Raw genomic sequence first — 14574 nt, 5'->3', positions numbered from 1 at the left:
TTCCAAAGCAACTACTCTATTCCGAACTTAAAAATGGAAAGCGTAATGCCAGTGGTCAACAAAAGAGGTTCAAAGACTTTCTCAAGGCAAATCTTAAAAAAGTAGTATAAACACTGACAACTGGGAAACACCTGCCTGCAAGTGCTCCAATTGGAGAACAGCCTTTACCAAAGGTGTCATGGACTCTGAAAACACTCGAAATCAGGACAAAAGGGAGAAACATGCTAAGAGGAAGGCACGCTTGGCAAACCCTCACCGTCATCGACTCCCAGAAACCTTTGTCTCCACTGTGGAAGGACATGTGGATCCAGAATTGGCCTCCACAGTGACTTACAGACTGTGAAACCAGGCATCCCCAAACTTGGCGCTCCAGCTGTTTTCGGACTACAACTCCCATCATCCCTAGCTAACAGGACCAGTGGTCAGGGACGATGGGAACTGTAGTCCCGAAACAGCTGGAGGGCCGAGGTTGGGGATGCCTGCTTAAGACCGTGTTCATAGAAGATAATCTTACTCGGCTACGAGTAATCGCCAAAAAAGAAGATTTAAACCATGTGGGTTCCCCCAAAGAATCCCAGGAGCTCCAGTTTACCACTAGCAGATACAATTCCCAGCATCCTTAGATTCGGGGAGGGGAGCGGTATGTGCTTTAGAGGTTCTTCCGTTGCTATGCAACGGCGGCGACTTCCTTCCGCTTCCATCACTTGCGCTCTAAACTGCCTGTAGGTGGTGCTGCCTTCGTGGAGTCTCAAGTGCGCATGCTCGCCTTTGCGAACCGTCCACCCACACTACAACTCCCAGCAGGCACTGGGCTGCTGGGGCTGAGGCTGGCGCCAGAACGCGGGGCCCGGCGAGGCACGTCATCCGGCGCGAGGCGTGCTGGGAACTGTAGTCCTTCCGGCCCTGAGGCGCGGGCAGAGAGGCGGGGCCCGGCGAAGCATGTTCCCTGTCGCCGGCGAGGAGGGCGGCAGCGGCAGCCCTGTTCTTGCCGGGAGGTGAGGATGCCTCAGGGAGGCGGCCCGCTGCCCCCGCCCAAGAGACCGAAGCTGGCCTCCGCCACGGCGCCCCTCGGCTCGGCCCCGCGCAGAGCGATGTTGCTGGCGGCGCCCGGACCCAAGCGCCACACGGCGCCCGCCTCCTCCGCCGGCTCCTCCTCGGGGCTCGACAGCCAGCGACGCAGCCTGCCCATCTTCCAGGCGCGGGGGACTCTGCTCGGGCAGCTCCGGAGCTTGGACTGCGCCGTCCTCATCGGTGAGGGAAGGGTTAAAAAAAGAAAGAAACCCCCGTTGTTCTCCCCCTCAGAGGGGGAGGGGTTTGTGGAGGCCACGCCCTTCCCCGAGAGGGTGCGGGAAAGGGCCTGTTAAATTGTCTGCGATAAGCCCCTCCTTTTCCAGTGTGCAGGGGAGAGGCCTGTGGAACCCCGCCTCCTTTCCATGCTTGAGAGGCGGGGCTGAAGCAAGCACCTCCCTTTGTGATTATTGCAGGGAGGGGGGACTTGTGTGCCTCCCCCCCTTGAGGTTGTTAGGGAAGGATTGTAGCTCAGTGGTTAGAGCACCTGTCTTGCCTGCAGAAGGTCCCGGGTTCGAACCCCCAAGTTCAGGAACACCCGGAGGACAATCTCTGTTTTGCGGAACTGGGAGAGCATTCCTCCCTGTTCTGCAGTGGGGCTGAGGCTTAGGCGTTTCTTGCCTTCCGTGGACCAATGTAGGGTCAACTTAAAGTGACTGAGCGGTGTCCTCATTCCGCTGGTGAGATGAATGGAAGAAAGCACACAGCTGTCAGGCGGGAGACATCCCATCGAATTTGTTGGGCTCACTCTTGAGTAGATAGCTCCACTTGCATTGGCTGTGTGAATCTGGAAAGCCACTTGCTTTTGTTTTCCATTCAGCAGAACGCTCTAGACATGTACAGTGGTACCTCGGGTTGCATACACTTCAGGTTACAGACTCTGCTAACCCAGAAATAGTACTTCGGGTTAAGGACTTTGCTTCAGGATGAGAACAGAAATCGTGCTCCGGCGGCACGGCAGCAGCAGGAGGCCCTATTAGCTAAAGTGGTGCTTCAGGTTAAGAACAGTGTCAGGTTAAGAACGGACCTCCAGAACGAATTAAGTACTTAACCCGAGGTACCACTGTAATTAGGGACGCGGGTGGCGCTGTGGGTTAAAGCCTCAGCGCCTAGGACTTGCCGATCGAAAGGTTGGCGGTTCGAATCCCTGCGGCGGGGTGCGCTCCTGTCGCTCGGTCCCAGCGCCTGCCAACCTAGCAGTTCGAAAGCACCCCCGGGTGCAAGTAGATAAATAGGGATTGCTTACTAGTGGGAAGGTAAACGGCGTTCCGTGTGCTGCGCTGGCTCACCAGATGCAGCTTGTCACGCTGGCCACGTGACCTGGAAGTGTCTGCGGACAGCGCTGGCCCCCGGCCTATAGAGTGAGATGGGCGCACAACCCTAGAGTCTGTCAAGACTGGCCCGTATGGACAGGGGTACCTTTACCTTTACCTTTACCACTGTAATTGGGAACTGACCTTGATGTATCTAACATGTGTCTCTGCTGGAGACCACAGGCAATAACCTCCCAATGCTATTTGTTTAATGCTCTGCAGGGGAAACAGGCTCAGGCAAGACGACTCAGATCCCGCAGTACCTCTATGAAGGAGGGATTGGGCGCCAAGGCATCGTTGCTGTGACCCAGCCTCGTCGTGTGGCTGCTATATCCTTGGCCACCAGAGTCTCAGATGAGAAGAAAACAGAGCTGGGGAAACTGGTACGATCCTGGTATTTTCCTGCGTGGAGCTGAAGGAATCATAGAGTTGGAAGGGACCATGAGAGTCATCTAGTCTAACGCCCTGCATACAAAAATCTTTTGCCCAATGTGGGGCTTGAACCCACAGCCCTCCGAGTAAGAGTCTCATGCTCTACCGACTGAGCTATCCAGCCTCAGAAGTTGAAAAAGTGACACGCTTCCCCACTTCCTCTCTCTGCTCTATGTACTTTTCAATTTGTTTATTAATTAATTAATTGAATTTATATATTGCCTTTCTCCAAGTGCAGGACCCAAGGTGGCTGACAACATAAATTAAACAATGCAACTAAAAACATGCAATAAATATAAATATTAAAAACAGTTTAGTAACTTAAAACCCTTGAAAAGCACAAAAGACATAGAACGCCCACTATTGAAAACATCCTACCACAATAGCCAGTTTAGTGGCCAAAGGCCTGTTGGAGCAAAAAAATTATATTACCGTGTATGTTTATGTATTGTTACATTGATATTCCACTTTTTCATGAAGCATAGCTGGTGAAAAATATGTGCCACCTTCTTATTTCTGCACCCCCCACCCCATGACTCCTACGTTCAGGTTGGTTACACAGTACGCTTTGAGGACCTCACTTCTGAGGAGACGAAAATCAAGTTCCTGACCGATGGGATGCTGCTGCGAGAAGCCATTGGGGACCCCCTCATGGCCAAGTACAGCGTCGTCATTTTGGATGAAGCGCATGAGAGGACCATCCACACAGATGTCTTATTTGGAGTGGTGAAAGCAGCACAGAAGAGGCGGAAGGAACTGGGGAAGTCGCCACTGAAAGTAAGTGGTTAAAAGTGGTGGGCAGGAGGTTGCCAGTTGACACACACACACTGCTGTTCATAAGAAACATCAGAGCAGTTTACAGTAATTGCACCTAAAACCATACAATAAAAATTGTATGAAAAGTTAAAATCAGACATTAATTAACTATTGTGGAAATGTGTATTTTCAGTTGCCTGCATAAGCCTGACAGAATAGAAAAGTTTTAAGCAGGCATTCAGACACTAAAGGCTGTGTTTCTTGCTGTTGTCAAATTTGCCTCACCAACTCAGGGAACGACCAGCGATGCTTCTGCAAATGATGTCAGTGACAGAGCTGAAATATAAGGGTTCAGGCGCTCCCTGAGGTACCCTGGACTTATCAATTGCTGGAGGGCCTCATATTGATCTCTTATACTACTTATCAAGCACAATTCTCAGTAACAAGGGTGGGTTGTGTTTTTCTTACAGATAATCATAATGTCAGCTACTATGGATGTCGACCTGTTTTCCCAGTACTTCAATGGCGCTCCCGTCCTTTACCTAGAAGGCAGGCAACATCCCATCCAGATCTTCTACGCTAAGCAATCTCAGAGCGATTACCTCCAAGCAGCTCTAGTGACAGTTTTCCAAATCCACCAGGTACCACATTAGTTTCAATATTTTTGAATATCTATGGTACAGAATTAACCACATTTTTTATCCTGACCTTTCTCGGGAACAATTGCGCAAACTTTGGTTCTAATATCTTAAGAGGCATTCAAATGAGTGCAGTTTTGAAAGGTTTTGTATGACATCTTTATTCAAAATGACATTCAAATGCATGCAAAATTTGGCTTTGATATATTAAGAGGTGTCGAGACTCATAGCAATCAGACAAGTTTACAAATCAGAGAGCAGATAAAGTATTAATGTAGATCTTCATTTTTCTGTATGTGCATTCAATTTAAATAGAATGCTATCTGCTAGTCTGATTAGCCTCTTCTGACTGCTAAGTGGATTTCCAAGGGCTTAGGCAGAGCAAACTTAACCCGTTCTGCCACCTGCAACCTAATCATTTTAAAGGGCAATACCAGGGATTCAACTTGGGACCTTTTTTGCCTGCACTGCAGGGGGTTGGACTAGATGACCACTGAGGACCCTTCCAACTCAACAATTCTATGAAAGCATGTGCCCTACCATTAAGCTACGGCCACTTTCCAATCATATGTGTCTCATTTCTTTAAAGGAAGCTCCTCCTCCTCAGGATATCCTGGTGTTTCTGACGGGTCAGGAAGAGATTGAAGCAATGACCAAAACCTGTCGGGACATTGCAAAGCATCTTCCTGATGGTTGCCCTCAGATGGTGGTGATGCCTCTCTATGCTTCTCTCCCTTATTCGCAACAGCTCCGGGTCTTCCAGACTGCACCCAAAGTAAGTACAGTGGTACCTCGGGTTACATACGCTTCAGGTTACATACGCTACAGGTTACAGACTCCGCTAACCCAGAAATAGTGCTTCAGGTTAAGAACATTGCTTCAGGATGAGAACAGAAATCGTGCGGTGGCAGCAGGAGGCCCCATTAGCTAAAGTGGTGCTTCAGGTTAAGAACAGTTTCAGGTTAAGAACGGACCTCCGGAATGAATTAAGTACGTAACCAGAGGTACCACTGTAATTGATGGCAGAAGTGGTTTGATTACTCGGATGCTTTCTTTTTTTAAAAAAACTACTAAACTGCTCAAGATGGACTGTTTCCCTGTAGCATCCAAAATAAACAAAAGTTCGTAAAAACCCAAGAAGAGCCCTGCTGGATCATGCCAAAGGAGGTCCATCTAGTCCAGCATCCTATTCTCACAGTGGCCAGCCAGATGTCTCTGCAAAACCCACAAGCAGAACCTGAGTATAACAGCGCTCTCTCCACTTGTGATTTCCTGCAGCTGGTATTCGCTGGCTCTGACAGTGGAGGCCAAACATCGTCTTCATGGCCAGTGGCCACTGATAAGCTTATCTTCCATGAGTTAAGTCTAATCCTCATTTACAGCCACCCAGGTTGGTGGTGATCACTAGGTCTCCCCAGGGAGGTTTGTCTGGCGTCTTCATGGGATGCGGGTGGCACTGTGGGTTAAACCACAGAGCCTAGGACTTGCCGATCAGAAGGTCGGCGGTTCGAATCCTGGCAACGGGGTGAGCTCCCGTTGCTCAGTCCCAGATCCTGCCAGCCTAGCAGTTCAAAAGCACATCAAAGTGCAAGTAGATAAATAGGTACCGTTCTGGTGGGAAGGTAAACGGCATTTCCGTGCGCTGCTCTGGTTCGCCAGAAGTGGCTTAGTCATGCTGGCCACATGACCCGGAAGCTGTACGCCGGCTCCCTCAGCCAATAAAGCGAGATGAACGCCGCAACCCCAGAGTCGGTCATGACTGGACCTAATGGTCAGGGGTCCCTTTACCTTTACCTACGATCCAAATCCTGTTCTGTTGATTCCTCCCTGGGTAGGCCCACTGTCTCTCTTGGCCCTGAAGCCATTTTCGGTCCCTCCCCAGGTTGCCTGTGGGCAACTCCTCCCATCCCTCATCCTGCTCTAACCAGCCCCTCCAAGACATCTCATGACACCTTTCCCAGAAGGCTATTCCTGAGCTGGTGGCTCCCACAGCTGAAAAGCCCCCCTGCAGGATATCCACTTGCCGTACGTCCAGTAACAAACAGGGCAACTTGAAGGAGGGCCTCTGATGGAATTACTCCTGCTTTGTTGTTTTTGATAGTTTATTTCTTGCCTGTCTTTAACGCTTTCATCTTTTCATTTTGAGGAGATGGCTTGAACCTTTTAAAAATATACTTTTACAGCAAGGTACAAACTTAGAATGAACACTGATAAGGCTTTCTTCTTCTTCTCCCCCAGGGTTATCGCAAAGTAGTTCTTTCTACCAACATTGCTGAGACCTCCATCACCATTGCAGGCATTAAATATGTTGTGGACACAGGCATGGTTAAAGCGAAGAAGTATAGTCCCGGTATGTGTGTATTGGACAGAGTCATGCCAGGAGATAGAGTTGAGAGACTAGCTGAGATAGAGGGTCCTGGGAACACAGGAAGCTGGCTAGTTGTGAGTCAGACCATTGGTCAGTCTAGCTAAGAAGCATCTAAACCAGGTGTGGGGAGCCTTTGGCCCTCCAGAGGTTACTGAACTACAACTCCCATCATCCCGGGCCAGTCACCAATATCAGCTGACAACACAACATCAGCTGACATCACCCTGTTGACAGGTGAGTGTGGTTTTGAAAAAATGGCCTCGCAGGCCATATTTGACCCTCCTGTCAGGCTAAGATCAAGGTATAGCCAGAGGTTCTAGCCCAATGGAAGCTGGGCTAGTTTTCTTCTGGCACAGCACCCCCTGCCTGCAGCATGAAATGGTATAAACATTCACAGTTCCACTGTTTTATTCTCACCTCATTCTGCTGCATATGTGCACCAGGCCAGATGTCAAACCAACTGAGCAACAAAACTGGAAAACCGTTGATAGCTCCTAAGTAGACATAAGTCAAGTTAAATCCTTGAGGGCCGTATCTGTTCAGTAATGGCTGCTGGTCTCTCCTGTAAGGGAGTTCCTGTTTCGTAGAATTCTAGAGTTGGAAAGGAAGTTCAGCTCCAAAGTCCAACTTCCTATCAGTGCAACAAAATCTCCAGCATCCCAGATTGGCGATGAGGCAGCCTCTGCTTAGGCACTCCTGAAGTCCACCACCTTCTAAGGCATACTTTGCTATAGTCAAAGGCTCTGGCTGATGCTTATTTATTTATTATATTTCAGAAGATATACACACTACTTCACTTTTAAAAAAAAACCCTCAAAGTGGTTTACATGGAGTAAAACAATAAAAGTATCGGTAAAAACAGTTAAAAACAACTCCTTAAAACATTTTTTAAAAAAACTAAAATTAGCAATAAACTAAAACCAGATTAAAACACACAATAACATTAGACTTGTCCAAACAAAAAAAAATTTAGTGGACTCAGCAAAGAGAACAGTGAACTGATGTCAATAGGCTGGGAGTTCCAAAGTGTAGGTGCTGCCACGCTAAAAGATTGATTTCTTACAAATGCACAACAGATATTTTGCGGTGCTTGTAATAGTGCCAGTTCTGTTTAGTCAAAACCACCTTGTGATTTTAGCCTATTGGTTTGCTTCCTTTCCTCTGGAGCCACAGAAAGCCTAATTTGCTCCATGATAAATGATCTGCTTAATGGTGGGTGTTTTCTGCTCCTCCCAGAAAGTGGTTTGGAAGTGCTGGCGGTCCAGCGGGTGTCAAAGGCCCAGGCTTGGCAGCGGGCAGGCCGGGCCGGGCGAGAAGACAGCGGGCTTTGCTACCGCCTCTACACCGAAGATGAGTTTGAGAAGTTTGACAAAATGACGATACCAGAGATCCAAAGGTGAGGCTGCTCTTCCCGTGGAGAAGTGTTCACTGCTCTGTGAAGTACGGTAAATTTCACATTGAGTGGAGAAGTGCTCCCTCTTCTGGTCCATCCTGAATCTTATGCAAAACAGTTGCATTGGATCATCCCAAGTTCATAAGAGAGGAAGCTGGGTGGGGAACTTTGAGGCCACAGGTCAATCTTGGACTCCAAGGGGCTCCCACTCGGCCCATGAGATTGTTTCCCCGAAGGCACACCCACTTGCCAATCAGCCGCCATCACTGGGTGATGTCAGGTACTCCAGGGGCAGGGCAAGATTCAGTCCTGTTTGGTATCAGAATCACAGCAGAGGAGATGTGGGAGTGTTCAATTATATATATATGGGAGGCCACAAAAAAAGAATTTGCATCACAGCGAGGGACTCAAGGAAGCTGTCAGTAAAAGGAAATATAGAACTCATTTTAAAATATATATATACAAATATTTATTTGCCGCTGTATAATAAAAGTGTATCATCACAATTCATTACAGCATAAAAACATAAAATCAGACTTTAAAATGATATTTTAAAACAAGGTGGTTGAGGCTTAGAAGGAGCCACTAAGTGCAATTTGGGTAGGGTGGGCTCACTTGCTTCAGCAAAAGTTCAGGCTGTTTGTGAGATGGCTCTCCTTCCACAGGTGTAACCTAGCTGGTGTGATGCTCCACCTCCTGGCTCTGAGAATCCCGAACGTCCTCACCTTTGACTTCATGTCAAAACCATCTCCAGGTAACTCAAGCTGTTCAATGTTATTCTATCTATACCAGGGGTCGGCAAGGTTTACCAGCCATGGGCTGGATCACTCCCATGGAGATTGTCTGTGGGCCATAGTGGCGCAGTGCAATGCTAGAAATCACGTCTGTGCATGTCTGCGGCGCTGAAAATTGCATTGGCACATGCCCAGATGCTGAAAATAGCGCCTGCACAGAAGCGTTTTCGGCGTGTGGACATGTGCAGACATGATTTCCAGTATCTGCGCGTGCACAGACGCGATTTCTGGTGCCGCTCGGCGAGTCCCCACACCGCGCTGTTCCGGTTTAGTGCAGCGGGTGCGGGACTCACTGAGTGGGTGGTTCAGGGGCTGGTAAAACGGTCTTCATGGGCTGCATCTGCCCCATGGGCCGCACGTTGCTGACCCCTGATCTATAGTCAGCAAACACAAAGTCTAGAACTAAACTGAGGAACGTGCCTGCTTCTAGTGGCTAATTGTATGTAGTGATTATCTATATACTGCTGTTGGATTGCTGTGCACGTTGAGCTGGGTTCCCTTGCAAAGGTGGGGACAGGGCTCTTGTGCCTGGGTCCTGATTGTGAGTTTCCCACAGGCATCTGGTTGGCCTCTGTGAGAACAAGATGCTAGACTGGATGGGTCATTGGCCTGATGCAGAAGACTCCTCTTATCAGCGGTGGGTCCCCAGATGTTGTTGGACTACAACTCCCATCATTCCTGAGCTCTGGCCTTGCTGGCTAGGGGTGATGGGAGTTGTAGTTCAACAACATCTGGGGACCCACAGGTTGAGAAAGGCTGTCTTATGTTCTTATGCAACTTCTGACACCTGTGGCTTGTGACCAGCTGTGTGAGCCTCACCCCCATCTCCTTTGTCTTGACAGAAGCGCTCCAGGCGGCCGTGGAGCAACTGGCCCTCCTTGGCGCAGTGGAAAGGAAAGACGACCAGCTGATTCTCACCCCCCTGGGAAGGAAGATGGCTGCATTTCCTCTGGAGCCCAAGTTCTCCAAAGTAAGGAAGTCACCTGTGTTTTGTTTCCTGCGAGACAAATTAGATCCTTCTGCTTGCTTCTGTTTTCTTGCTCTTCAACTTCACTAGCAAAACAGAAGAAAAGCACAGCCACGTCTTCCTCTGTTTTGCTTTTCTGCCTTCTTTACGGTTGAGAAAGTGATAACTGACTTTGGTTCCGCTCCCCTAGTGAGTCCAGTACTATGTGGAAAGGAAGGAGTTGGTGTTTGAGCCCAGGTATCCAGCCTGGGAGGTAGGGTAGGTGCCACTCCTGAGCTGGCGCTCTGTGCCATTGCCAGATGTACATGTAGCAAATCTGTAGCTGTGGTAGGATTTCATCTCCTGGAAACCCCTTCTGAACTCCACAAGCCACAATACTGCCTAGCAGTGCCCAGTCTTAGCTGTCACAGAAGTGGTGACCCTGCTGTGTCTGGGCTTTTCCATCTTAGGCTTAGAAGAATTCCCAGCATACAGGAAAATGGTGTATCAGGAAGAAGTCTGCTCGTCTATGTGCAGAAACATATTCTTTAAATAGAAATTATGTCATGCTAGATTGCACCTGCAATCTGAAATGGTCCAGGCCAGTCACAAGTTTATCACTTCCACGGTGTGGCTCTTCCCATACTTGACCTATAACCTTCCAGTTTGGCATCCTATACAATTCCTCCTTGCCAGGCGATTGGCTCGCTTGCTGAATCTCATCATTTTTAAAAGCAACCTCTTTCTACCTGTGTTTGGCAGACCATCCTGATGGCCCCCAAGTTCCACTGCACAGAGGAGATCCTCACCATTGTCTCCCTGCTCTCCGTGGACAGTGTCCTCTACAACCCCCCTTCGCGGCGGGATGAAGTACAAGCCGTCCGGAAGAAATTCATCTCGAGTGAAGGGGATCACATCACGCTGCTGAACATCTACCGAGCTTTCAAAAACATCAGTGGCAATCGGGTAAGTGCTCAGGGCAGGTTTGACTGGGCAGGTTTTGGGTGCTCCTTCTTAAAATCCCATCTTCTGTAACACTTAATTTGCAGGGGGCTTCCTGACCTCTGTTCTGACAAGGATGCTTTGATACTTAATTCCTACATGTTCAGAGCAGTCATTTTAAACAGAACGTTTTGAAAAAAGAAATCCATTAAGAGTCACTGATGCTTCCCTTATACGTGTAATGGCAGACATTAAGTAATGACAGGTGCCATTAAGTAATTATTTGATGTTGTTGAACTCATAAAAGTGCCTAAAGTTTTATAAGCACTGTACAGATATTAGAGGATAAGATTGTGAGCCTGCAGGCAGGGACAGCACAAAAGGAAAAAGAAATGGGGAGGGAAGAGGAGAGCAAGCAAGTTCAGAAAGTCAGAGCAAAGTACTTGTCTCTCAAGGATCCTGCAACTATATATATTTTTAAAATCAAGATTACCTCTGAGCATGCACTTCCTTCAGTACCAGGTAGCCAACATTCAGCCTTTGGTATCTGTGGCTAGGCGTCAAGTGCAGGAAAACATTAATTTCCTTTCTTTTTTTAAGTATTATTATTTAGTGACTTATCTATGGCTTCTTACTGGATTTTGTTGTTGGGGGAGCACCGCTCAATGTTCTTAATGCTACTACTAGTGTACACCGCTGTCTGTCTGTCAGTAGGTAGATACAATGTGTGTTCATTCGTGTATGAAAATTGCAAGGTGAGGTATATGGAGCTAACGCCTGACCCGAGCAGTTAGCCTTCTAATTTCTCCTCTCGCACTTTCTCCTTTACCTCAGGAATGGTGCAAAGAAAACTTTGTGAACAGCAGGAATATGATGCTGGTCTCAGACGTCAGAGCTCAGCTCAGGGACATTTGTATCAAGGTAACTATAAGGAGGCTTCAAAATGGTTCAGCATGTACCCTTTTTAATGAGACGCAAGGTGTTATTTTAGATGCCAGCCAGGGGTGGGACAAAAAGGGGAGGGAAGCAATAAAAGTGCAAAGAGAACAAAAGAAGAAGCAACTCCTCCAGTTAGTATTGAAACATAAATCTGAATCATACAAGAATAATAGTCCTTGGCAGGATTTGCCAACCGGTGTTTTCGACTAGAACTCCCATCAGCCACAGCAGCATGGCACAACCAAAATAAAAGCGATCTGGCAGCCTTGCTTCAGGCAGTGGTGGAACCCAGAAAGGGATCTCACACAGGAGGAAACACAAGGGAAGGTGCTGTGGGCTTAGGTTTGCTATGCAGGTTTGCGGCTCAAACTTGGGCTGGTAAAAGTAATTATAGGATGCTGTTCAATTTGCCAGGCAGCAATTGAATCTGTGAAGATGGTGGTGCGTCCCCCTGTTCATTACAGAGTGCCTGGAAGGGGTGGTTTTTAAACTCTGTGCTGTCCTCACCCTGTTGTTGTGTTTCTGTTTTGCGCTTCACCGCCCAGCTTTCCATACCGCTGGAATCCTCCCGATCCGACACAGGGAACATCCGCCGCTGCCTGGCGCACAGCCTCTTCATGAACACGGCCGAGCTGCAGGCGGACGGCACCTACGCCACGACCGACACGCACCAGCTGGTGGCCATCCACCCCTCCTCCGTCCTCTTCCACTGCAAGCCGGCCTGCGTCACCTACAATGAGCTGCTCCACACCAACAAGTGCTACATGAGGGACCTGTGCGTGGTCGATGCCGACTGGCTTTATGACGCAGCGCCCGAATACTTCCGCCGGAAGCTCAGAGCAGCCAAGAACTGACCCGGGGACAAGGGAAGGAAAACCTACCCACCGAACCTTCATTGGCCTGTGCAGCATTCGCTCTTGGCCAACTCCGGGGCTGCATGCCAGTGGCAGATGCCACCAGGCTGCATTTTCGCATGCACACCTGTATCGGACACATGCACGCACAGGCACGCAGCCCTCCCTCCTCGGTTGAACAGTGCAGATCACTTTGGGAGGAGGGGTTCCTGTTTCCTCCCTGCTCATCAGACTTATCAACCCAACAATTGGGTGGAGAGATATAAGCCTCTCTGCCCACCCCCAGCATTGCGTCTACATTATTTTTATTTCTCTTCTTGCTGTATTGCCAAAACTAGTGGGGTCTTAAGCGGGATGGGAAGAAAATGGACTGAGAGCTGTGGGTTAGCCACCCTGGCCAAAGAATTTGGAGAAGTGGGATTTGGGGGGGGGGGGACTGAATGCACAGGGATTCAAGACTTTCCCCACTGATCAGAGAATTGCTTCCCAAGCGGCTGGACCTCGCGCATCTGCATCCACTTGTGAGCAAGTGCTTCCTGTAAAGTCTCTTTCAAAAGGAGCCTTGCGCAGGTACATTGTGCCAACCGCATCTGCATCTGTGCATCAGCAGCAACTGGGTGACTGAAGTTTCATTCCAAACGATCCTTCTATTATTGTGCCATAATGTATGTCTTAGGGCATCCGTGTCCTCTTATCTGAGGGAGGACAGAAGAGCTTGGAGCTCAGTAAATTGGAAAAGAGGTTTGTACCCAAAGAAAGCAGTTCTGTTTATTTGAAAATGGCCTTGAAACAGACTTTGCCAACCCTGTGGTTTCGCATTTTGGTGTCACAGTAACATGAATCGTTTTGCAAGGGGAGAGCAGTCTTTCAAAGCACACTTCTTTTTAGATACGAGATGCTAATTTTACTCTTTCCCTCATTCGCCATTGCTCATCTCAGGGGTGGAGAATCTTTTCCAGTCTGAGGGACACATCCCTCCCTGGGCAAACCTGCAGGGTCAGAGGCAAGACAACAGCTGGGACTCCTACCTTTGTGCAGCAGGCTATGTTCCAGCCTTGCAAAATCCAGGCACACAAACACCCGTCCATCAGGGCAAGGAAAAGGTGTTACTGCAGTCAAGGACACATCCCAGCCAAGCAAAAGGACTGAGGAGGTTGGCGGTGCAAGGCCAAAGAGGGGCGTGGCCTAGTGAGAGTCCCAAGAGCCAGAGAGAAATATGAAAGACTTAATTTGCCCTCTTCTGGGCCTGAGGTCCCCCACTTCTGGTTTAGCTTGGAAGTTCCTTTTGCGCACTTTTGCACCACGGTAGGTAGCACTAGTTGTTCTGTGCTTAATTTCAGGGAGGAGAAAGATAACAGCTACTCAAAACTGGCAGCGTCACCCTCTGAACTAAAAGCCCCTAACCCTTGATTGATAGCAACTTTTGCCATGCTGGTGAACCTCCAGCTGTTTTGGACCACAATTCCCATCAGCCACTTGCCAATCAGAGGAGATAATCCTGTGGTTGTCATAAGGACTAGGAAGTGCACCATCTTGAAACTCCACATCTTGCTTGTGTTGTTGACAGCCGCAACGCACATATTAAGAGTTACAGGGCAGTGGGGAGAGAACCTCTTATTGTGAGAACAAGGGAGATACCAACACAGTCTGTTTTGCCAGTAGGTTGACTCCTCTGGGGAAAAGCACCTGAACTGCGTAATGGAGAAGGAAGATGTCCCTCTGGGGGAAGGCTGGAGACCTGCCAAAAAGCCACTAGATAGCTAACAAAGAGAGAAAACTGTTCTTTCCCAATTCATTTCAGCAGCGCTCCCCTGTACAAAAGGTGAGACCAGCCATCCGGTTAATGACTAGCCTGGTCACCATCAGGGACAAGAAATCCCATGAAGGCAAGTGAGCATCTGGTAGAAAAGAGGCAGATTCCTCCAGCCACCTGAATTCAAGCTGGTTGCAGATAAGGGGACTTGCTCTACCACCATTTCTGTGGTCAACGATGCAATGAATCCTGGGGTTTAGTAGTTTTAAATACTAGTTTTTGCACTGGAAGTGGGTTTTCTGTGGTTGTTTGCACTGATTTTTTCCCAATCGTATTTGCATCGTATGATAGGTTGATCGCATTTATGAATCACCCTGC

The 14574-nt window shown here is 48.6% G+C and overlaps 1 protein-coding gene across 2 annotated transcripts; it reads left to right on the top strand.

Moving 5' to 3' along the window:
- The first annotated feature begins 743 nt into the window (after positions 1-743).
- On the top strand, positions 744-13339 carry DHX33 (DEAH-box helicase 33). Of its 2 annotated transcripts, XM_028708117.2 has the most exons (12): positions 744-1251; positions 2604-2764; positions 3363-3590; positions 4040-4210; positions 4797-4982; positions 6446-6557; positions 7812-7971; positions 8634-8722; positions 9605-9732; positions 10471-10674; positions 11485-11571; positions 12135-13339. In XM_028708117.2, exons 1-12 carry the CDS (start codon positions 759-761, stop codon positions 12441-12443), a joined length of 2328 nt encoding a protein of 775 aa, XP_028563950.2. In that variant the 5' UTR covers positions 744-758; the 3' UTR covers positions 12444-13339. The 2 variants fall into 2 exon arrangements, with proteins under 2 accessions (XP_028563950.2, XP_028563951.2); XM_028708118.2 differs by lacking the exon at positions 2604-2764 and having other exon boundaries at positions 1001-1251.
- Positions 13340-14574: the final 1235 nt, after the last annotated feature.

Source organism: Podarcis muralis, chromosome 15 (assembly GCF_964188315.1).
Source record: "Podarcis muralis chromosome 15, rPodMur119.hap1.1, whole genome shotgun sequence".
NCBI lineage: Eukaryota > Metazoa > Chordata > Lepidosauria > Squamata > Lacertidae > Podarcis > Podarcis muralis.
This window is presented reverse-complemented; position numbering and strand designations above follow the sequence as displayed.

Bases quoted from the DNA above. Each gene is read 5' to 3' on its own strand.
- DHX33 (XM_028708117.2), top strand. From the start codon at position 759: ATGCTCGCCTTTGCGAACCGTCCACCCACACTACAACTCCCAGCAGGC. The intron at 1,252-2,603 runs GTGAGGGAAGGG...AATGCTCTGCAG, and splicing joins GGACTGCGCCGTCCTCATCG to GGGAAACAGGCTCAGGCAAG. The intron at 4,983-6,445 runs GTAAGTACAGTG...CTTCTCCCCCAG, and splicing joins TCTTCCAGACTGCACCCAAA to GGTTATCGCAAAGTAGTTCT.